The sequence below is a fragment of the Prionailurus bengalensis genome, chromosome D1 (genome assembly GCF_016509475.1).
Source record: "Prionailurus bengalensis isolate Pbe53 chromosome D1, Fcat_Pben_1.1_paternal_pri, whole genome shotgun sequence".
Lineage (NCBI taxonomy): Eukaryota > Metazoa > Chordata > Mammalia > Carnivora > Felidae > Prionailurus > Prionailurus bengalensis.
Window position 1 is genome coordinate 53,676,125 of NC_057346.1, and position 23,547 is coordinate 53,699,671.

General features: G+C 48.9%; 1 protein-coding gene across 8 annotated transcripts in view; it reads left to right on the top strand.

Annotated features, from left to right (window-relative positions):
- The window catches only part of TENM4 (teneurin transmembrane protein 4), a 748,341-nt gene that overhangs the window by 635,936 nt on the left and 88,858 nt on the right, over nt 1-23,547 (top strand). For all 8 annotated transcript variants that reach the window (XM_043580116.1, XM_043580117.1, XM_043580115.1 and 5 more), the window contains 2 exons: nt 2,717-2,863; nt 15,426-15,642. In XM_043580116.1, coding sequence (XP_043436051.1) covers nt 2,717-2,863; nt 15,426-15,642 — 364 coding nt within the window. The remainder of the gene's footprint in view (nt 1-2,716; nt 2,864-15,425; nt 15,643-23,547) is intronic.

The following is a 23,547-nucleotide window of genomic DNA, read 5'->3' on the forward strand; positions in this document are numbered from 1 at the left end:
TTTAAAATAGTATGTGTGAAGTGTCTAGCAGAGCGGCTAGCCACGGTAGACCCTCAGCAGACGGCAACTGTCGTCGTATTACCATCCTGAAGCCTCTAAACCAGGCGTTGGCAAACTACAGCACACAGGCCACATCTGGCCCATCACCTGTGTTCGGCAATAAAGCTCTATCAGAACACAGCCGTTCATTTATAAGTTATATCGGGCTGCTTTCCAGCTACAATAGCAGGCTTGATTAATTGCCACAGAGACCATGTGGCTCCCAAGCCTAAAATATTTATTATCTGAACCTTTACGGAAAAAGTTGTCTGACTCTGATCTAGACAAGTGCCTCAGGTTTCTGTGTTGCCTTTCTGTGGGCCCTGTGTATGATTATGGGTACGACTTATGATACTGTGTGCCCTTTACTCAAAATAGAAGGTGAAAAAAGTCAGTAGAAGACTCAGATATTGTGTTCAAGCTGTATGTCAGACTCTGTGCTTCATGCATACACTATCTTATTTAATCCCATGAAGAGCCCCATTTTATAAGTAGGCTGAGGCTCAAAGAAATTAAATAAGGTGCTTGGGTCATAAAAGCCACTGAGTGACGGAACCAGACTGATAGGGCTTCCAGGTCCGTGCTCTCGCACCAGAGGTGTTCTTTGCATCTCACAGGAGGCTACATCTTGGAGCAAGAGAAAGCGGTCCACTACCATTCTTAACAATTGGACTCTACGTCCTTCCTCCAAGACTGATTTCGAATACAAATGAGGCTCAATTGAAAGGCAATCCCAGCTGGATGGATAAACATTTAAATGGGACTGACTGGGGAAAGAGGGAGTCTGCAATGGTTTTGGCCAGGAAGGGCAGCTGGTCAGGTCAAGATGGCTGGGTAATCACCTGCATGCACAGCACTGCTCCTGCGCCTTTACGACTGCTTTCTCGATCACTTTTGGGGTGACCATGCTGGTGGCTTCCCACCTTTCCCAACAGGCTTCTGCTGTGCAAAGACCACAGCACTGCTTCTAAACTTCTGGAAGGATCCTGCTAGGCTTGGAGTGCATGGTCAATAAATGTTCCTTCCTTTGAATGACAAACACCGTGGCCAGATGGACTGGTTGCTGTTTGAACATCTCAAATACAAAGGAACGTGCTCCTTTCTTTTACTTTGCAATAAAAGGCAACTACCAAAGGTCCTTGAAACACTAAAGTTTTATATTCTAATTGATGGTTCACTCAGTGAGTCCGTACCTTGGCCTACGTCTTTTACTGAACAGCTACATTCACATTTGTCCCATTTAAGAATAATGGGCCAATTTTCAGTTACTCCCTGGCAAAATTCAGTCGGTAGCCATATTCGTAGCAGTCTGCTGCTCATAATAATGAATTAAGTTTTATAGATGACTTTCGCGTCCATACCTTTCCCTGAGACCGAGCAGGGGTAGAGAGAAAACGCAGAAGGCATGCCAGCGAAAGCTGTTTTTTGATAGCTGCTCTGAGAAAGGAGCTAGCGGATGTTAAAATGAGGACTTGAATGAAAACCAAGTGGCAAAATAGAAGCTGAAGTGAACCGTGTAACTTAGCAGATTCTCAGACATAGACTCCTGAGCCCCAAACTCAGAAGGGTTTCAAAAGGTGGTAATAAAAAACCTGTAAATCTACCTGACAAGTAATAATAACTCCCCACCTTATTTGTTGGGCAAAGCAGAACCGAGGCAGAGTCTAAACATTGCCTGACCCTTCTTGATGAAATCACCCGAGGTTCTCCCAGACAGATGGTCACTCCTGTATCAGGTTCCCACCATATTTTGTACATCTCCCCGAGGGCACGTAGCAGTGAAATATTTTGCTTATACAAATCTGTCTCCTTTGATAGGCTGCATGCTCCTCAAGAATAAGAACTAGGTCTTATTCATCTCTATACCTCCAGGGCTGGCCCAGAGAAGGTGCTTAATAAATGACAGACAGGCACACAGATGTACAGATGAACTACATTAGGGAAGGGCAGCTTGCCTGTACCTGCATTTGCAAACACAGACGGCCCTAGTTAGTCTGTCTTCATGGCAGTCTCCGGGGCTTTTATGCATGCCGAACCCTCTTCTTAGGGGCTATAGATAAGATGGGAAGCAAGAGACCTAAGGACTCTTCCTCAAAGCAAAGACAGCTTAGGAGAAAACAGGACAAAGTAAATGAGAAGCCTAGGGTCCAATACGATTGACCCAGTAACCAGTGCTGAAAAAAGCATAGCCCTTTTAGAATGAGACCCAGCAGTGCTGAGGGAACATGAGGAGTATACTGGGGGGGATGATCGCTTCATTCCAAACAGCCCCCCAGAAACCGGGAAGATACACAGGAGTGAACATGGAGCAAGGATCAGGCAAAAGTTTCCACCACTCACATTCTGACAGGCTCATATCCACTGACCCACCCTTGGGAATCCTGATCACTTTTGAAAGGGAGGATTTCAGATGCCGAAGGCGTGACTTTCAGACCTACCCCCAGCACTTTCCAACTTCCTAACCGTGTGGCCCTAGCAAGTCCTTTCGCCTCTGCATCTCAGTGGCCCTCTCAGCAAAGTGGCAGTGCCTAGCGATCCATCTTCCCCGGGTGCCAGGGGCATCGATATACTGAAGGATGTGAGAGCATTTTCCAAGCAGGCAGGAAGAGCGTGAGTGTGTGTGACTGCAGGTGGCTGCGGATGATCAGACCTCGATTCTGCGTGCTTTGCCTTGCAGAGGGTTGCCCTGGGTTATGCAATGGCAACGGCAGATGTACCTTGGACCTCAACGGGTGGCACTGTGTCTGCCAGCTGGGCTGGAGAGGAGCGGGCTGTGACACATCCATGGAAACCGCCTGTGGTGATAGCAAAGACAACGATGGAGGTAAGGCTCCGGCACCCAGGGGCCCCATGCAGCTCCAGTGGGGGGTCGGGGTGGGGCCACGGGGTGGCGGGTGGGCATTATCGAGGCCACAGACCCCTGGCATACCAGCTGTCCAGTCAAGGAGGCCTGCAGGGCAGGCAGAAAACTGCACATGTGGTCTAAGGAATAAGTACGTATCTCCACTTGTTCCATCTTAATTAATTTAAATGAACTAATGTAAATAAAATTAATTGCCATCTGACAGCAAGTGCAGGGGAGAAGGCATATGGAAGAAAGAATTTTCTAGCAACTCAGTAGTGGGATGATTTACCTGGCAAAGTCATGAAGTCCCCCTCACTGGAAACGGACAAGAAGAGGCCATCCAGTTTTGTGTTACAAAAAGTGGCAGAAAGGACGCCTCTCCAGGGGAGGGAGCTTGAGTTGCCTTTGGTTGACGCCCCTTCTCCCCTCATTCTGGTAATCCCCTCACTGAGTCACCTTGCCCCACATCCTGTGTTCCCGTGGGTTTATAATAGAGTTGGTCTTAGTTAATAGGTTTTTTTTTCCCAAGTGCTACACAGTCAAGCCCCTAAAGAGGAGTGGCCTCGTCTTGTGGAACATTTCTTAGCTGAGACAGAAGAGACAGGACAATCTCCATTTGTCTTTGACCTCTGTGTATCCCTAAGCAGGTTACTTGATTTCTCTGGGCCTCACACTCCCTATTTATAAAATAAGGCAGTTGGATCATGAGGACCATTCCAGCCCTTAAATTAGTCTAGAATTAGCCTTTGTCTTTCTGTTGTGTTACCTTGGATAAATATAATCACGATGTGCCCTACTTTCTCTCCTGGAAGATAGGTTGATTCTTCCTAATTCTCCTAATCTCAGGGGGTTAGTAGGAGAGATTAAAAACAGAGAAATGAAAAAAAAAAAAAAAGGAAACAGTCGACCCTTTCTTTCTAACGATGACCTAACAGCTGGCCTAATCCAAATGTGTTTTTGCATTTATACTAAGGGACTTTCTAATGTACAGCACGGATTAGGAAATCAGCAGGCCAGAAACTCAGCATCCCAACCTCTGGGAATTTTCTACTTAGTGTGATTCTACAATCTCAGAGCACCATACAGATTAAAAGGCCATGTGGGGGTTTATTGTGATTATTCTGGTTCATTTGCTTTCAGTTGGCTACAGCAGTTTGGAAAGGGCTATTTCAGACCACTGGTCTTTGTCTGAACCAGTTTTCAGTCCATCTCCCTGCTGCCTGCATCCAGGAGGTGGTCAGGCCTATGTGCCAGTCAGGGCCTTGTGGAATAGTTGTCAACAAGGAGCTCATAGGATTGGGCCTTGGCAGATAAGCAGAGACAGCAGGTTCAAGTTCTCCTCTTGAGAACTTGCAGGGTCAAAATGTCCCTTAATCAATCTGAAACTTAGGGAGTCCATTAATTCCTGTGTTCCATAAATATCCAGAGTTCCTCTTGTGGGGCCAGGTCCCAGGCCAGGCACAGAGATGACAGAGTCCTGTCCCTGTGCTCCAGGAATTCAGATGGGGGAGAAAAGTCCAAGGTGAAGTGCTAGTGGAACAGTGGGATACTGTTACAGAGTCCTCTATTGGTCGGTGTGGGAGCAGAGAAACATTCACCTGGAAGGTGTTTCCTGGAAAGGAAGGGGCTTTCTGTTCAGAGAAATCATCCTGGGCAAAGGCAGAGCAAAGCACTGAAGGGCACCAAGCATCCTTGTCTTCAGGCAAGAAGAAGTGCGATAATATTTGCTCTTCATAGGAAAGAGATGTCAGCCTAAATTATCTGCATCACTCCCCAGCCTTCTCCTTTACTTTGCCTGTAGACACAATTCCAATGGCCAACAATAACTTCACGTAGTTAGAAGAGAAGGGGACAGGAGCTGCACCATGAAGTCATTCCCCTGTCAGGAATGCAGGGTCTTAGCCAAAGCCCTCAAACAGCTGTTGAGCATCTGGGCAGCAAAGGAACCGTGTGTCCTTGACAAATGTGGGGAGAGGGCACACATACAAGAATAGGTTATAAAACAAGGTTCGTCTCTTGCCTCACGTGAAGCGCAACCCTTGTGTATCCTGTTTACCATCCTTCAGCCTGCCCTCCCAGGGCTAAAACTCGCCAGTGTTTGCATGGGGCAGGGGCACACGAGAGCCCAAAGCGCCACAGCTTCAGTGGGAGAAAGAGCTTCCCATCATAGGAAACAGGGTTGATCCAGACCCCAGAGGAATGAAGCCTCCTCCAGGCGCTCTGAGAGATAAACCAGCAAGGACTAGAAAAGAACAACCAGAAAATCCTCAAGTACAGGGATTAGACCTCTTGCATTTATGGAGCATGTTACAGACTGGGACGAGCTTTTACATACCTCTTAACAAAGCCATATGGTAGCATCGTAACCTGAGCTCATTCACGTACTCAACCAACATTAAATGAATGTCTACTATGCATCAGGCCCTGTCCTGCATCCTGGAGTTTCAGAGACAAATAAGACATGGTCCCTGCCCTTATGAAGTTCATGGTCTGGAGGGAGAGATAAGCAGCCTGCAATTGCATTGCAATAAGATAATTGCTGTGGTGAAGGAGTATCCACTCTTTCAACTGATATTATCACTTGCCTGAGCACCCTACTGGGAACTGTGATATGCTTCCTGTCCTGTGAGGCCTCCAGTCTAGCCAGGAAGACATTCATGGGTCATCATGGTTGGGAAGATAGCTAGCCTGGGAGACCAGATTGTTAAGCAAGCTTGGTTTTGTGTTCTCAACTGTAAAATGAGGAAATGTCTTACCCAGGGTCCTTTCAGCTTGGTGGGCTCTCCACCCATTGGGGGCGCTAAGGAGATGGTGCATGAGGTCCCTGCTTTGCAGGGCAGCACAGAGGAAACAGCCACTGGGAGTAGACTGTCCCCTAGTACTGGAGGGGCAAGCCTATCCTCACTGGTCTATTACCCTCAGTCTTGGCCAAACGGGAGCAGTTTTGGTGGGGGGAGGAATGGGGCAGGCTATACAAGGCATCGCAGAGTGAGCCATATTTAGCACTGGGCTGTTTTCAGTTCTGTCAAGCACACATTTGCTGGGCTCCTACCGTCTCCAAGACACCATGCTCCTTTCTGAGGGGATAGAAAGAACCAGTGAACGTGGCCCAGTCTTTCTCCCTTAGGAAGCCCACAGTCATTTGGAAGAAATTGCTATCCTAACAACCCAATCTAGTGGAGACAGAATGGAATACGTGCCTTTCTTTCAGCCACGATGTGGAATGCAGCATAATTCCAGATAAATAAGGCAGGGTGGCAGGGAAAGCGTTAGAGTCTAGCTGAGTGTTGTTCTCGGCTGATGTGACACGGGGGCTCGGAGAAGGAAATGGCAGAGTTTAATGTCGAGGAACAGGACTGGAAGAGACACTGCAGCTCCCTCCTCCTCCTCCCTGCGTGTTGCAGGCAGGGAAACGGGAGCCCAAAGAGGGGGTGTTCCATCACACAGGAAGTGAGTAACATGGCCTGTGCTAGGGCCCAAGACTCTTGGGCCATTCCATGTGGCCTCGTAACCCTACAGTACTTCTGCCTTCTAGCAATTCATCCTCTTCCTAGAAATGCAGTGCGAGCGCTTACTCAAATTTAAATAGGCTACTACAGTTCCCAAAGCCGACGAGGGACTGAGAATGATAATCTGTATGCCATTTTACAGTTTGCAGAGCAATTATGCATCCACCCAGTAACTCTCGAGGTGTGTGGTGTTATTATCCCCTTACTATTTCTGTATAATGAGGAAACTGGGGCTTAGTGAGGGGAAGTATTTGCCCGAGTCACACGGCTGATGGGTGGCAGAAACTGTCATAGTCTGGGAGGTCTGGCCACGCTATCTCTTCAGTGTGCCCAGACTTCAGACGCGTGGTTCCGTGGTAAACCCAACTGCAGCTCTTCAAGTTATCTGAGAACTTCTGGTTTCTCTTCTCTCCCAATTTGCTAGGGTTAAGGCAGTCCTTTCTAAATTAAACTTGAATTTCAAGCTTCATGAAGAATGCTGTTGAGGTATTTTTAAACTATGAGACAAAAAAAAAAAAAGTTCACAGTATGGCTGAGTTGGGTTTAGCGTTATTAGGTTGTTTTTGTTTTCATGTGTGGTCATGGTGTATAAAACCAGAAAACAGATCCTGAATGTGACACAGTGACTCCCAGTGCACTGATCCTCTGTTGGGGCTACCTTCACCCTTAACCTGCCTGCAAGATGTCACCAGAACACCGGTTGGTAAGATGGCCGAGCAAAGCCAGCAGGCAGAGGCCCAGGCCTAACACTCACTGTGAACTCCTCTGTGTGCCCCACCTAACAAGAGGTGCCTTCTTCATACAGTACCAGCTATGAAACCCTTCAGGAAGTGCTGTCGCATGCATCCTCTCGTCCCTCTCGTAGTGACCCTCTGATGGGGGGGGGGGGGGGTGCGTTGCTCATTTCATGTCCATTTCAGGGATGGTGAACTGTGGCCCTAAGGTGCGAAGTGACTGTAAAATGAGACTAGTAATTAATGCCTGCCTTACAGGGTCACTGTGAGGATTGTAAATGTTGTATTCAAAGTGGCTGAAAGGCAGGGGCACCTGGGTGGTTCACTCGGTTGAGCATCAGACTCTTGATTTCGGCTCAGGTTGTGATCTCAAGGTCATGAGATGGAGAGCCCCTCGTAGGGCTCTGTGCTCAGTTGGAAGCCTGCTTGAGATTCTCTCTCCCTTTCCCTGTGCCCCTCCCTTACTACCATGCACGAGAGCGCACAAACTCCCTCCCTCTCTCTCTTTCTCTCTCTCTCTCTCCTTCTCAAAAAAAAAAAAAAAAAAATCCCGAAGTGCCTGAGAGGCAACACAGCACAGTGATTAAAAGTGCAGGATTGGGGCGGGGTGGGGGAGGGGGGAGGCAGGCACCTGGGTGGCTCAGTGGTTATGAGTCTGACTCTTGGTTATGATGTCACCGTCGTGAGTTCGAGTCCCGCATCAGGCTCCGTGCTGTCAGTATAGAGCCTGCTTAGGATTCTCTCTCTCTCCCTCTGTGCCCCTTCCCCACTCGATCTGTCTCTCAAACAAATAAACTTTAAAAATAATTTTTTTAAAAAGTGCAGGATCTGTGCCCAGATGTTCTGGATTCAAACCCCAGCATGCTTGCTGCATTGCCCCTGTGTGGGCTCCTCAGCCTCTCTAAGCCTCAGTCCCTCACCTGCAAATATCACTTCTCATTCTCCTGTGCCTTTCCATCTGTAAGCACAGAAGCATGATATTTATTATAAAATAAATATATAGCCATCTATAAATAATTATTTTTAAAAATTGAAATGATGCTGTCTATGAAATTTTACACTCTACTTATTTTACTTACAATTATAATGCTTCTCCATATAATAATGTATTTCGAACCTTTTTCATCTGTTGATTAAAATGTGTATTCCAAACTGTCACATGCTCATTGCTAGAAAGAAAATAATTCAAGTGTTCAAAAAGGAAAGTACTGTCCATAATGTAGGGAGCATCCCCTCAGTGCGAGGCACTGTACTGGATGCTCTGTGGACGTGATGTCTAGCCCTTCACAACAAACCTGCAAGACAGACATTTCCATGCAGGGAAACTGAGGCTCAGTGAGCTGAAGCTATTTGCCCAGTGTCACACAGTGACAGCAGGAGAGCTAGGTTTAGAATGGAATGGGTGTTTAAAACAGAAGAAGCCAGAATATAAAATCCACTGGATTCTAAAACAACCAGACCCTTTGGATGAAGGATTTGTAAGCAGCTTCAAGGTGTGATAAGCCCTTCAGGTATTGTCGGCCCCATGAAAAACGATCATGGATTGCAATACGGATCACTGATAGATGCCACCTGGAAGGAGAAGTTTCAGGGAAACAGAGAACAAAGCTCTCTGCCCTCCTTCCTCCTCCCCATTTCCCATTGCTAGAATGGAGAGCTCACATAAGGCCATAGAATTTGGAAACCCTTCAGACTATCTCTAAACCACATTTCTTGTGATAAGAGACAAGAGAGAAATTGACCTTTAAAAATCTTGTGTTCCAAGGGGCAGATAGAGATTTTGCAAGCCTTTTCAAAGAAGGCACAGAATTTATTATAGCAAATGACAAAACCTTCTTCCCGATGTGTACAGAGAGGGAGGCATATTCCACCCCCCACGCCCAGGTCCTCCCTGGAAGCCGCTGTGCGGCCAGACTACAGACAACCGCCAGATGAGGCTGGCTGCTGGGTTGTGGAGCTGGGGCAGGAGTTAAGGGTCCATGAGTGTAAGGAACGTGCAAACAACTGTGATGCAAAGAGTTTGCTAGTTCGTGGATTTCCCGGACCCACTCTCAGCTCTGTTCTCCTTTTGGCTTGTTCACGTCCACCCCTCTAGTCCTAGTTTAAGCATTCTGTCTTCCAGGAAATATGCCAGCCCTCAGCCCAAGCTGGGTTCCCACCTCCAGGCTTCCCTAGCCCCATCTCGACCTTCTTTCCCAGTGCTCTTTGGTCCCTGGCTGACCCAGAACACCGACTCCTGCAGAGGCATGACCATTTTCTCCCTGTTTGTCCAGTGCCTGGTGCAGGGCCTGCCCCCATGCCTCCTTTCTAAGGAGAGGAATGAACTCCTACTGGGGGGACTGGCTTCCACCACACCCACGGCCCTCAATGGGCCTGCCAACGTGATTGAGCTGTTTGATTCGGAGTCCTCATATAATCATTCATTCGTTTGTTCATTCATTCAACAAATGTAATGCTCACTGTGTGCAAGGCTCTGTGCTATGCATTTGGGATAGAGAAATAAACAAGTCAGTTCCTGCCCTCTGTGGAAGGACCAGAATGTCCAAAGCATTGATAAAGATGTAGACTATAGGATAGTGCCAAACAGCTGGATTTGGAGAAAGATAAGAAACCCAATTCCCAACTCTGCCACACCTCACCAGCACTCGGACATTGAGTAACTCATTTAACCTGAGCCCCCACGGTCCTCCCTGGTAAAGTTAAGAAGGCTAGCTGAGTCACCAACTTCAAAAGGACCCTCAGGCACACCTTTCACTTCCTATGGAAGTTTCTGTAGGCCAGCCATCAGGGGAGATGGGCCTGCTGCATAGAAAGGCCAGGAGGTGGCTGTCCTGCAGGTTAGACCCCAGAGGCTGCCCCATCTACCCTCTGTCTAACCGAGGAGGACACTGACATCAGATGGGGGGATGAGTCCCCCAAGGGCCCACCACTCACTGGCAGCAGTTAAGATCACAAAATGAGCAGAAAGCCGCTGCCACTCAGGATGGTGACTGATGGCAGAGGACCTCACCCAGCCCTGGGCTGCAGCACAGGTCTGCAGAGGAGACTCCAGGGACCAGCCACAGGCGTGGGGAGGACACTAGAACCTCAGTGAATGACTCACTTACTCTGTACAACCCAGGAAACCTTCAGCAATCCTGAGGGACTGATACAGCTTATTATCCTGGTTCCATATGAATAAATGACATTTCAGACATAGGAAGGGAAGTGCCAAAGGTCTCACCCCCAGAAAGTGACAGAGCCAGGGAAGGAACTGGCTCTTTGGGCTTCTGGACTGGTTTATTTTTTCTCTCATGTTCCCTACTCCCCAGTTCTCAAGGTCACTTGACACCCACCAGCAGGGCACGCACTGAGGAGGGGGCTAGAGGAAACAGCGTAGCCCTCATCCTCAAGTGGGTAGCACTTAGATGGAAATATTGGCAAAAGGCAGCGAGCGCTCAGTGGACCATGCAGCATTTTAGCCCTGGAGGGCTTCAAGTTCAAGGTCACATGTACTTGAACTGCTTTGGGATGTTCATTTAGTATGCCCAGAGACCTGCATTTTTTTTTTCCTGGTTTTTTCCTCCCTCCCCCCCTCCCTCTTTTATATCTTTCTTTTTAATCTCTAGTCTGAATTTTTTCTGGATACTTCCTTCCCTCTTTCCTTTGCCCTCTAGTCCCTCTGGAGGCATTGCTGCCCTCCGACCTCCAGGAGCCCGAATGGCGTCTAACGTTTCCTTCTGCCCCCTTTACTTTCACCATGTACGCAGAGAGAAGAGGGAAAAAAAGATATTTCTGGAGAAAAAAATGTTCTTTCCCAAAAGGTAATATTTAGAGTTCAAGAGGGTTTTACTGAAAATTTTAAGGAAACAGGAAAATACTATTTTTCTGTTTTTTTTTTTTTTTCTGTTTGCCATAAGGAGGGTCTCTCAATGGGAATAGCATACAAATGAAACATGGACATTATATGAGCCAGCCAACTTCTGTATAATATACAATTAAGTAAACTATGAAGTCCTTGGAAAATGCAAATGTTTCCAAACTAGCCAAACCAGAGAATCATGAAAACTATACATTGATGTGTTTCTAGTCTACCCCCAAATTTACTTTTCTGTCCCCAAAGCATGCTTTTTCCTCTTAACATGACTCTTCTAAAATCTGTCATCTATGCCTAAGAAAACAAAAGTGTGGAAGAGTCTATCTCCCTCCGGGGTAGCCACATGCACTGTATCAGGCTGCCATATGCTGTGTTTGAAGATGGGGGCGGGGGTGGGGGGGTGCCTGATTGGCTCAGTCAGTTAAAGGTCCAATTCTTGATTTTAGCTCAGGTTATGATCTCATGGTTCTGTTTGTGGGGTCGAGCCCAGTGTTGGGGCTCCATATGGGCCTACTTGGGATTCTCTCTCCCTCTCTCTCTCCCCCCTCCTCTGTTCACACATACACATGCTGTCTCTTGCTCTCTCTCGCTCTCAAATAAACTTAAAAAAAGAAAATAGAGAGGTTTGCATGAAAGCTCACCTTGTAAACTGAGCCTTTGATAAGAATTTTGTGGGCCCCAGTCATTTTTGAAATAGGTGCCTCATTTAACAAGATGATCGTCTCTATTAGCAAAGGTTTAGGCCACGTTTACTGCTCTGCAAATATTTGCTAAGTGAATAGTTGGGAAGGCGTCGGCAGACAGAACTCTTGGCCTGGCGTCTGTCCATCCTGTGAAGCGTACAGTGAGCAATTGCACAGTCCCAGGTCCCTCACGAGAGCCCTGTTTGTGTGCCGTGGCTCCATTTCAGAGAAGCCCGATCTTCAAGTCCCCTGGGTCTCTGCTTCCCTAACTTGAAGGTGCGTCTCTTAGGCCATCTTTGTCTCCTCAGTTCTTCACAGCCAGGCTGCAGCCAGAAAGGGCTGCCCTGAAGTGTGCGATGGAGTGGGGACCCAGGACAGGCCTGTTACGGGGCTAGCCGTCCAAGGAAGCACCCAGCCAAGGAGCTAACAGTGACTCTTATTTAGCAAGCGCGTCCTTAGGTGCTGGTCGTCACGCTAAGTGCTCCACACCCATGATCTCACCCACTCCCCTCAGCGTCCGTGAGGTAGGCCTGACTGTGCCTCTTACACACGGGCCCAGCTGAAGCTCGGGGCCCTTGCTGAGACTTTCATTTCCAGCAGAATGGCCACCTGGATCATTGCAAAGACCCTCTGATCACAAGAAACAACAATTTGTTTTTAAAAGGGAAAGGAAAAAGGAGTATGGGGATGCCAGAAGCAAGGATGAAGTGGGAAGCTAGTGCAGGAGGCACAGGGCTACTGGCAGGAGTCTGGCAGCCCTCATCTCCAGGAGCTCGATGTCTGGGGAAGGAGACAGAGAAAATCAAAATTTCAGAGCAAGGGTTGGGGGGCGAGTGCTGTGACGGAGGTCGCCCTGAGCCGGAAGGGCACGGAAGAGTGCCATTTCAGCAAGACGCGTAAATTCATGTTTTCCACTTAAGAAAAAATAGTTCCCAAAAGTCTCAACCTTTCATACTTAGAAAGAACTGGGCTCGGATTCCAAGACAGCTTCTCTGACCACATGACCTTGACCAAGTTACTCTACTACTTTGAGCCTCCGATTCCTTCTCTGTAAAACGAGCGTGATGGTGACAACAGTGGCTGCTTCACAGAGCTGGAGAGATTCGAGGACACGTCCTTTGAAAGCATTCATTGCCAAGCATTTAGCACAACGTCCATGATCATCATCGTTGAATATAATATAAATAATAAGAATAGTAATTCCTGGCTAACCTTCCCCCAGGACTAGAGAAAAGAAAGCAGTTCTTCCAGGGCGCCACAGAGCAGAGTGTTTATAAAGAGGTAAAAGACTGGCTTCCAGGGTCTGCTCTCGCTGGTAAACAAGAGCAGGCAATAGCTAATAAAATTTCAAATTAGCCATGACTTTTCACAGCCCTTCAATTGTGCTGGCTGATTTAATGGTCAGCGTCCCTGCTCGCTGGGATTGAATAATGGAGCATTTCTGCAGAGTTATGGATGCAGCGGCTGAATCTGTCATGCTAACATCAATAGCAGAATGCAAATAACCCTCAGCTTGGGCTGTAATTATGTGTTTAAGCGACGTCTGACAGGGCCAGCGTGGGAATGTGTGATGGAGGAGATGCAAGAGAAGACAGGTGCTTTGCGAGGCAGTTAGCGGGTGTATCTGGGAGCTGGGACAGGAGCCACAAGTTAGGACCCAGGACAGCGCTGGGGTGAGGGGAGCCCTTTCCTCCACATCTCAGGATGAATCTGGCAGGTGAGCAAAGAACAAATGGCCCTTCTCTTTGATGAGCCGTGCCGTAGACTCAGGGACAGCAAGGGGAACAAGCCCTTAGTAAGCACTTACTGTTTATGGGGTACTCTGCTAGATTTGGGGACATATACTATGTTTTCTATTTATGTAACAAACACTTATGTGGCACTTTTACAATCCCCTTATGAGACATGTGCGAAACAGAGGCCAGAGAGTTTAAGTAACTTGCCCAAGGCCACACAGTGGTAAGTTTCAGAGCCAAGATTTGGCCCCAGACAGTCTGGGCCCTGAAATCCAGGCACTTTGCAGTGTGGTGCCCTCAAGGAAGTTATAAAGTCTTGGATACCATGCAAAAGTGGGTGAGAAAGACAAGGGATTTTTGTCCCTAATTGACTAAGGGGAAAAACTGGATTTCAGGCAGGTCAGGGAGCTTGCCCGAGGCCGCAATACCTCTGAGGCTGGGAAGGGGGCCTAGGGGTGCCGCGTGGGGCACCAAATCTGGCCAGTGCAAATGCAGTGCTCTGCTGGGCAGCACCTCTGTCGTAAACCCAGGGAGACAGAAGCGAGGGAGGTATGTCAGTGATGAGGAGACTGGGGCTCGGAGAGTAAGTGCAGGAATTCATCCAGGGGCGTTCTTAGCCACAGTTCTGGGACTTGAACTTCAGCCTTGGCCTCATGATCCATCCACCATACCGCACTGTTTAAGTGGATTGAATGAAGCGGGTGGTTTCCTGGCTTTTATGGACACTGTCATTTGGTTTCATCCCCTGCTTCATTTGTTAATCCATTCCATTCTCTTTGGTTTATTTATTTAACAGCCATGTTTGAATACTTGTACTAAGTGCTGGGGACACAACAGAGATAACCAGAGCAGGATCTGTGTCCCCATGGTGGTGGGGAAGCTTGCCCAAAGTCACACAGCTAATAAAGCAAGAGAGGCAGAATTTGAACCCAGAGGAATGCAAGTCCTTAGACTGTTTTCTGCCCACAAAGCACCCAGACTGTCACCCTGGGCTTTCCCTGTCCCCCACTTGGTGCAGTGTCCTCTAATCCCTGGGTTTGTTACTCTTTGTAAGCTATGCTATTGGGTGCCTGTAAAAGCACTAATGTGACCAAAAATCTGTGATTTGATTGGATTTCTTTCTTTGTACTTTGGGAAGCTGGAAGCCGTAATACAATTTCCAGTCCTGAAGAAATTCGTCCATGTGGCAAAGACATTCCCTGCTAGTAGCCCCTCGGTCAGAGACCTGAAGCCAACAGGCAAATGCAGGGACTCCCTCCCGCAGAAAGCAGAGCTGGGTCTCCCTGTATTTACATGGCAGCCGGCAGAGATGCAGGGAATCACAGCGCCTCTTTCTCACCCCCAAAGCTAGTTAGTTTAAGCAAACTCTTAAATACCTCTCAAAACCATCCGCTTATCTCCACCTCCACTGTTCACTGCTCTGGTCTCAGCACCCACTACCTTTGCTCTGTGCAACCTCAGAGATGCCCTCGCCACTATGGAACCCCCAGCTTCCGCTCTAGGCCAACTGCAGTCCCTTCTCTCTGTTACAGGGACGGTTCTTTCAGTGATGCAGATCAGATGATGTCACCCTGCTTTAAACCTTCCAGTAGCTCCCACCGTCCCCCGGGGGTGAAATGCAAACTGCCTGAGCTGCCCCAAGTCCCCGGCACCTCTGCTTCAGGCCAGCATCAACGGCCCCTTCCTGTGCTCGCCCCTCACCTTCTGAGCTGAGTGTAGCAGCTCAGACGTTCAGTATGTTCTCTCACCTCTGGGCCCTCATGTAATTCCTTCAAATTTAAGGAAACAACAACAAAGAAACGCATGTCACACTGTACTCTTGCTTGTCCGTCTCTCCTGTTAGGCTAGTGGGAGCAGATCTGAAGTGCCTGGATGCCCTTGGTCCCCAGCAAAGGCCTTGGCTTATGTCAGGCACTTAAAGTTTTCCAGCAAGTGGCAAATAGAGAAGCACGTGAAGGCACTGTGGACAAACGTGGCTGGTGGGACGTAGCACCATCAACTTCATGCTCTGTCTCCCCTGCAGATGGCTTGATGGACTGCATGGACCCCGACTGCTGCCTCCAGCCCCTCTGTCACGTGAACCCGCTGTGCCTGGGCTCCCCCGACCCTCTGGACATCATCCAGGAGACACAGGCCCCCGTGTCCCAGCAGAACCTGCACTCCTTCTACGACCGCATCAGGTTCCTCGTGGGCAGGGACAGCACACACATCATTCCGGGAGAGAACCCCTTTGACGGAGGGTGAGTCCGCTGGGCCTCAGATCCAGCCATGACTGTCTGCGGGAGAACTGAATCGCCTCGAGGGCCATGTTTGGGGTGGGTGGGAGGTGGGAGGAGGCCAGAAGGGTTCTTGATGGAATGTCAGGGGAAGCAGAGAAGCAGCCTCAGGTACCCACATTTAGAAAACTGCTATCCCAGGCATTTGGAATTTTAATGAGCAAAGTTTTGTTGTTCCCGCTGGGTGATAGATGGAGAGAGTGAGAAATCAAAGGTCCAAAGGGAATCTTGGATCAATACTCTCTTTGCAGTCAGCTATTACTGATTCTGCAGGCTCCAGACGAGCGGAAACCCTTTAACGCTGTTCAGCCTCAGAGCTGCCGTCCAGAAGGCTGTGGGGGTGGGGGCGCCCCCACTGGCATCTCAGGCCATCTGCCCATGCATTCCTTCACAGGTGTTCAGTTGTGTCCCCTACTGGACAGTTTTTTGCTGCAGTCCACTCTGTGCCAGATCCCGTGCTGGAATCACAGAGGTGAATAGAGCACAGTCCCTGTTCATTGGTCGCTTACAGTCCACTAAGGGGATGAAAAGAGCCCCGGTGTGATAGGCCAGAAAGAAATGTGCCCCCAGGGTACTCTGGGAACACAGAGGAGATACTCCTGGGTGGGGGGAAACCACGACTTAAGAACTGAGTCTTAAAGATGAGAAATGGTTCTCTTGGCCAGGGAAGGAAGGGTGTTCCAGGGAGAGGGAACAGCTGTGCAGAGACCAGGGGCCTGAAAAGGCACAGGAGCCAGCATAAGATAGCTCTCTGTTCTCTGCTCCCCAGACCAGAGTCTGTGAATGAGACATAGTATCCAAGAAGGAGCTACTTATAATAATTTCTTTTGACCGTCTTCCAATACAGAGACATCTCTTTCTCTAGGAGTCGGCACAGTTCAATTCAGCAGTTACAGAGTGTGTCCCTTCTATGTCCGTGACTTCCATGCCAGAGAGTTCCAGCCCTGCAGGGACAATGGGCTGTAATGAAGGGTAGGAAGGTTGAAGGCCATCCTCAAGTTCTGTTTCAAGGGGCAGATCAGCAGTTGGGGTGCCTGGGTAGCTCAGTTGGTTGGGCGTCCGACTCTTGATTTCAGCTCAGGTCAAGACCTCATAGTTTGTGAGTTTGAGCCGAATTGGGCTCTGTGCTGACAGTGTGCCTCCTTGAGATTTTCTCTCTCTCTCCCTCTCTCTCTGCCCTTCCTCTGCTCTCTATCTCTCTTTCTCAAAATAAATAAATAAACTTTGAAAAATTAATAATGAAAGGGGAAATCAGCAGGCCTTAGTCATCAGTTGGGCCTGAGGAATGCAGGAAAAAGAAGTCTCTTACTCAGAGGCCTCGGGAGATAGATGGTGGTGCCTTCTCCATCAGGCTGGGGACCTGAGAGCAGCAGGAAGGTTGGGAGCAAGGTGATGACCTCCATCCTGAGCATGCTAAGGGCAAGGAAGGGACACACCTCAGTAGGACCCCCAAGACACGTTCATAGTTCATAAGCAGTTCTGGAGCTCACACGGACGTTAGAGTTATCGATCTGGGAGCCAGCGACAAGCAGGAGTCGAGACCAGGAGCGCACAGCAGTCTGCTCCAGGAGAATGTGTGAGGGGAGAAGAGCAGGGACTAAGAAGGAATGAGGGGAAGCCACCCTGGGAGGTGGCGGTATCATCCCCAGAGTGTAACTGGGAAGGCAAGAAGAAGGCCTCTCTACCGGGACGGGAAGGAGGCCTGGCTCTGGGCTTCACGCCACAGGCCCAGGGGGTCATGGGGGGGGGGGGGGTCCAGGGCATGGCCTCCCACTGCCCCAGCCCCCTCCCCACAAGGACAGGATGGGGAAGGTGAGGTGGGGGAAACACTCCGAGCCAGCGGAAGAGGCATCACAGGAGTGGGTAAAAGCATTCAAAGTGAAACCTTGTTAGAGATGAAAATGCTTGCTGTTCCAACAAATCTGTCATCTTACCCACAGAATATTGAGAACCTCAGAGGTCAGATAACCTTCCCAAATTCACAGGCTGGTCAAGTGACAGAGCCAGGAACTGAGCTAGAGAGAGGAGAAACCTACTCATTGATCTTGGTCAGAAACGCTGCTTTTGTCCCTGGGTAGGAAGCTTCCCGCTCTTTTATTCAGTTGCGTGATTTTGTCTGTGTGCTTGTGGGCCTTCCCGTGGCAAGCGTTCTTTTAATCAACTGGAGATTTGAAGATTATTCCTACCAAGGGGAATAGTCCTTGCTCAGCCTTTCTTTAGCAGACCCATTATGGGATCTGATTAGGACTGTGGCCGCTTGGCTGCCCGTGGCTGCTGTGCCTAAGGAGTGCCCTGACCATGCCATCCTGGTCGGTGCCAGCAGGGACCGTGTCCCCTGCATGTCTTCTGGTGATGCACCAAGCCTGCTGCTGACGTGCCACAGATCACGGTGGGACCCACACGGGGATTTCAGGATGTTGCTCTGGCGGGTCTGACCTGCCTGAAGGTGCCTGTCAAGCAGGGAGCTTGAGAAACCTGTACCGGGAGAAATGGACCTCCGAGCATGAGGGAAGAGTATAGGCCTCGGAGTCAGGCCAGTTGGTGTTTCACACCCTGGCTCTGCCACCGCTGGATCCGTGGCTCTGGGCACGTGACTTAATAAAACGAATATGTGAACGTCTCCCAGCCCTCTAAAGTGAGTCCTCCAGGAAAGGAACACATCTTACTCATTTTTAGCGCTCAGTAGATGCTCAAAACAAATACTTACCGCCTTGAACAATGAAGGAATGGAAGAAAGGAAGGAGAGAGGGAGGGGTGGACGGAGGAAGGATGGGAGGATACATTATCTATTTTCCTTAATTTGGGACTGAGGATTCAGAGTCCAGAGAGGTTAAATCATCTGCTAAAAATCATATTACAGATGAGCAGCAGAGGCAGGAGAAGTCGGCTCCCAGATCATTGTTTATGGATCTGTCACCTTCAGTTAAACTACAGATGCTTTGAAGGCAGAGACCATTCATCTCTCCAAACCTGTCATACTTAGGGCAGGGCCTGGAATATGGGATTCACTCTACAAATGAATGGGTAAATGGAAGCTTCTAAATGTTACTGTGAAAATCCCTTTTAGCTAATATTTGCCACGTCGTTATGTCTGTGCTCCTCGCTGGTCTAGATTCACAAGGAGCAGCTATCTATCACTACGGAGTATCTCCAGACAGATTTTTATGTAAAACAAGCCCAAGCTGGAAACATGAGGCATCAGATGCTTTTCTCGTTGGACTGCCCACAGGGTATTCCGTTTTCTGATCTGGGCCAGCAATTTAGTGCTCATGTGCATAGTTGGAATAAGTGAAACACCTGATACCAAGTTTGGGTTGTTGCTTACTTTCCTTCCCCTCGTGTGAAGGAAGGCAGCTTGATAGAAAGTGCTAGAAAGTGCCCAGAGTTTGAATCGTGGCTTTCCCTCCCACCAGCTCTGTGTGGCCTTAGAGGAAACGATGTAACCTCTGTGCATGGGCCTCCAATTATAAGTTGGCAATAACAGTGACTATTTCGTGAATGCCATTGAAAGGGTTAACTGAAATAAAGCATCCGGCGTAGAACTTGGTACCTAGGAGGTCAGTAAATGGTAGGTTTATGGCGGTGGCATGGCCTAGTGAAAGAAACACAAGCTTTGGAATCAGAAAACTGGATTTAAAGTCTGTTACATCCACTTTCTAGCTGTGTGGCCTTGGGCAAATTCCTTAACCTCTCTGAGCTTCAGTTCCCTCATCCGTAAGAGCTGGGTAATAATGTCTACAGAGTTGCCAGGAAAATTAAATGAATGAAACACACACACACACACACACACACACACACACACACAAAGTACATACAGTTGTAACCTGATACCACACAAAAAACGCCGGCTAATTCAAAGATGATGACGGTGGTGGTGGTGATGGTGTGAAAAAGAGCTTCCCACTCCACTTTTTTAACTGGAAGTACAGCTTGATAGTGACCTGCCCTCTAGGGACGTCCAGCAGGCACCGAGAGAGGAGCGAGGTGTTGAATCCTTGTTTGAGGAAGGGAAAAGGCAGCCTTGTGCCAGCCTGCTGTCAGCTGGGGTCCTTGTCAGGGAGGAATCTAGTGGCACTTCTCCAGAGAGGGGGGTTTCTGATGGGCAGGCGGCCCCGACCTGGTGGCTGTGTGCAACAGTAACGAGGCCTGGGCCTGACAGAAAACCCCACACTCTCCTGCACCCCGTATGCTGTGGCACAGCTTGTACAGTCCGAGTGCGAGTCCGTGGAACAGGCTTCACGATGCAGGCTGTCACCCAGAGACCCGGCGGCATCGCTGAGCCCAGCAATGACAGGCAATCCCAGAGATGCTGCTCCTTCAGGCTGCAGCCTCCCAGCCCGGAGGCTCCTGACCCGGGGCCGAGTTAAGAGCAGGAGGTTCTCCAGAGCCACGGCTGACACGTGCGGGGTCCCTTACGTTTCTGTGCGGCACCCCTGCTGGCGTCAGAGCCCCTGGGGCGGGGGGGGGCAGGCTCAGGGGAGGATGAACAGCAGCGCTTCGGCAAGCGAGGGCCCCAGCCAAGCAGAGTAGGCGCTCAGCTGGGCTGGACTCCTTGGAGGAGAGCACAGAGCTTGACTCAGAACTGCAGCAGAAGGACCGCCAGGAGGACTTGGAGTAAGGAAGGCCTCCTGTGGCTCTTCCGTGTCCCCAGGGCAGGTGTTTTACACGGGTTTAATGAATACAGTAGCTCTACCTGACGTTCTGCCTCTGTCGTCCTCAACTCCACGTAAGCGATAGAGATGTGAATGGCTTCAGCTGATCGAATGCGGGTCTAAAGTAGGAGGGGACAGAGCAGACAGGAGAACCGCCATCGCCAGATTAGATGGCTTGAAGACCGACTTTCTTTCCCAGCCTGGAGGCCCACACCCTATCTGCTCAGTGGAGGCCCTCACCTGGAGTCACGGGGAAAATACAGTGTAGGGTTTCCTCTGCGTGGGAAGGAAGGGGCCACTCAGGTCTGTAGGTGGATGATGGATCCCCAACTGACCGTCCATACAGGGAGGGCAGGTAACAGGACCCAGAGTGTGGAGCTTGGAGCCAGATGGTTGGAAAAAGGAGGGAAGCATGAGACGTTTCTTCCTCAGAGAACACTCAAGGCAGCTCTGTCTGTATGACACAACTTTAGATGCATCTCCTCTTGGGAGGGACAGGCTGGACATAGGGCAGACAGATCCCTTCAGCAAATAGTTGTGGATTGCCAATGCCGGACAGGTTAGCAGATTATAGGAAGAGGTTCTGACAAAAAAGAATCAACCCTGAGTTACTTGAATATCAGTTCACAGTGTGTTTGAGGACGCTGTATTGATGAGAGAAACGTGATGTTGTCAAGCCTTCCTGGGCCCCTCTAAGTCTAATAGGTTATCAGCTCACTCAGGTAAGGAAGCTGGGTAGGGGCAGTTGCCATGAAAATCAGCTGATGGGACACACTGAGCCCAAAGAGAAAAGACTTGAGGAGTCAGGGGACTCAGAAAAAGGAGGGATGGGTGATAAGGTCATTTATCACAAAGGAGGCACAGGATCATGTGCTACGGAGAGGGTCAGACCCTATGGAGAGGGGACACGGGGCAGGCCCAGAGGGGAACAGAGGTGCCACACAACACAAGCTCTGCTTGGTAAATACTGCTCTGTGCAAGGCCTGCAAGAAAAAGATTCGCATCTATGCCCTCTTACCTCGAGGGCACGTCACGTGTCCCATACTGTGTTAGTTGTTGAACCCCTGGTGCCAAGCACAGAGGTTGGCCCAAACTAAACCACACAGATCGCAGAATGAATCAGCCAATCAGCCAGTGCTGAGTGCCTGAAGAGAAGTAGAGACAGAGCGTCCCACGAGTTCAAAAGCATGGCCATCACTCCCGCTGCACACCTCAGGGCTGCGTCTGGAAATGAATGAACAAACCAGCAGGTGAACTAATGAATGAAGCTTCCGGCACGACGTGACCTTTAGCCTGAAACAAAGATTTTAGTGAGGGTGGTTGGCCATTAAAACATTATTTATCCCGCTTCAGCTCGCAACAACCCATTAGTGCATCATGAAATCAATGTAGTGAGTCGAAACTATTTTTTTTAAAAAGTAAATTTAGACGGAAATGGGGTACAGTGGAATGGAAAATATTAGTGCAGCACCGTGACGAGGATATGTGTTGCACGAAACGTGGTTGTCCGTATGTTTGCACGTGCACGCTCCTGAATAAACTGCATTGCTTAGTGTTGGCTTCAGTTGAACAGGACTTAAAAATGCATTCTAGACTGAGGAACCAGCATGACTTTCTGGGATAATCAGAGAATTGAGAGAATTTTAATGTGGCTGGAGCATAATGATGGTGATACTGTTTTCTAAATCCAAAGTCAAGAGACGTTCTCTAACCTTTGAAATCAAGATGGTCTTAGGAAGTCTGGGGTATATGATCCTGGTGTACAGAAGGGGCGTGTGGGAGAAGGAAGAACATAGGGAACTGTGCAGCGAGACAGATACAGAACTGAGAAAGGTCAGCCCCTCACCTGTTCACTAGCCAGAACAGAGTTTTTCATCTCAGGACCTAAAACTGGCTATAAAGAGAAGTGAGATAGCCTTGGTGCCATGTAAGTCTTCAGAATTTCCTTCAGATCCTTTATAAAGACACAAAGTTTCAGGGCACCTGGGTGGCTCAGTTGGTTAAGCATCCAACTCTGGTTTCCGCTCAGGTCATGATCTCACAGTTCATGAGTTCGAACCCCACATTGGGCTCTGTGCTGACGGTGCAAAACCTGCGTGGGATTCTCTCTCCCTCTCTGTCTGTCCCTCCCCAGCTCATGCTTGCTCACTCACTCTCTCTCTCTCTCCTTCAAAATAAATAAACATTTAAAAAGAGAAAAAAGACACAAAGTTCCCAGGAATTTTGAAAGCCAGGGTTTCCAAGGGGGAAAAAAAATAACAGGAGGGAAAAAAGATCATGTCTGCACCATCATCTTTTCTCAGTGCACTGCAGACATAAAGCGACATGCAAGGATCAGTGGCAGAGCAGTTACAGAAAAGCACTTACGTGCCACCCCACCCGCATCCCCCAGCCCCAGGCCTTCGACAGCCCTCAGCCAGCCCTCAGAGAGGCTGAGCAGTAGAGACCATCTAATGGAGCTCAAATAAACACCAGCTTCCTGACAGCTGGCTTCTGAGTGAATTTATTATTGAATTATACTCCTGCATTTCAGAACAAGCTGAGCTGACAGGCTACCCCATCAGTTTAAGGAGAGGGGGGCAGGGAGAAAGACAATGATGAATTACCCTGACGGAAGATGGAAGAAGGGAAGGATCCTGCTTCCTCCAAAATGCCAGCCATTATATATTATTCATGTTGGTTTTTAAAAAATCCCTCCCCACATTGAAATGAATGTTTATGATGATAAAGCAACTAGGTGAATTTAATTCAGGATGCAGGCAGCAACTTCTCACATCATCCTGATGAGCAGCTAACAACTCCTCCTCTGCCACTTGATCATCCCTTTATTGATTTCAAAACCGAATTACAATCTCTGTTTGCTTGGTAGCTTGAGCCGGCTCCTAGCTGTCCATCACAGGAGGCATTAGCAGAGGATGCTGTGCTTAAGCGAGAACCACTCGGGGTCTTTGTGGGGAGGGACTGCATTCAAGTCTTCGGGCAAATGAGAGCAAACGACCTTGGGCGAGCAAGGCTCCATTTCCTCATCTGTAATGTGGGGCTACCAATTCCCACCCTGCAGGTTGTTTGGAAGATTAAATGAGTTAAAACACCTGAAAGCCTGATGGCCGGCATGTAGCACACATTCAGTAATGACACCTAACGTTTACCAAGAATGTTCTGTGTGTCAGCATTGTTGGAAATGGTGTGTACATTTCCTAAGTAGTAACACCTTTAT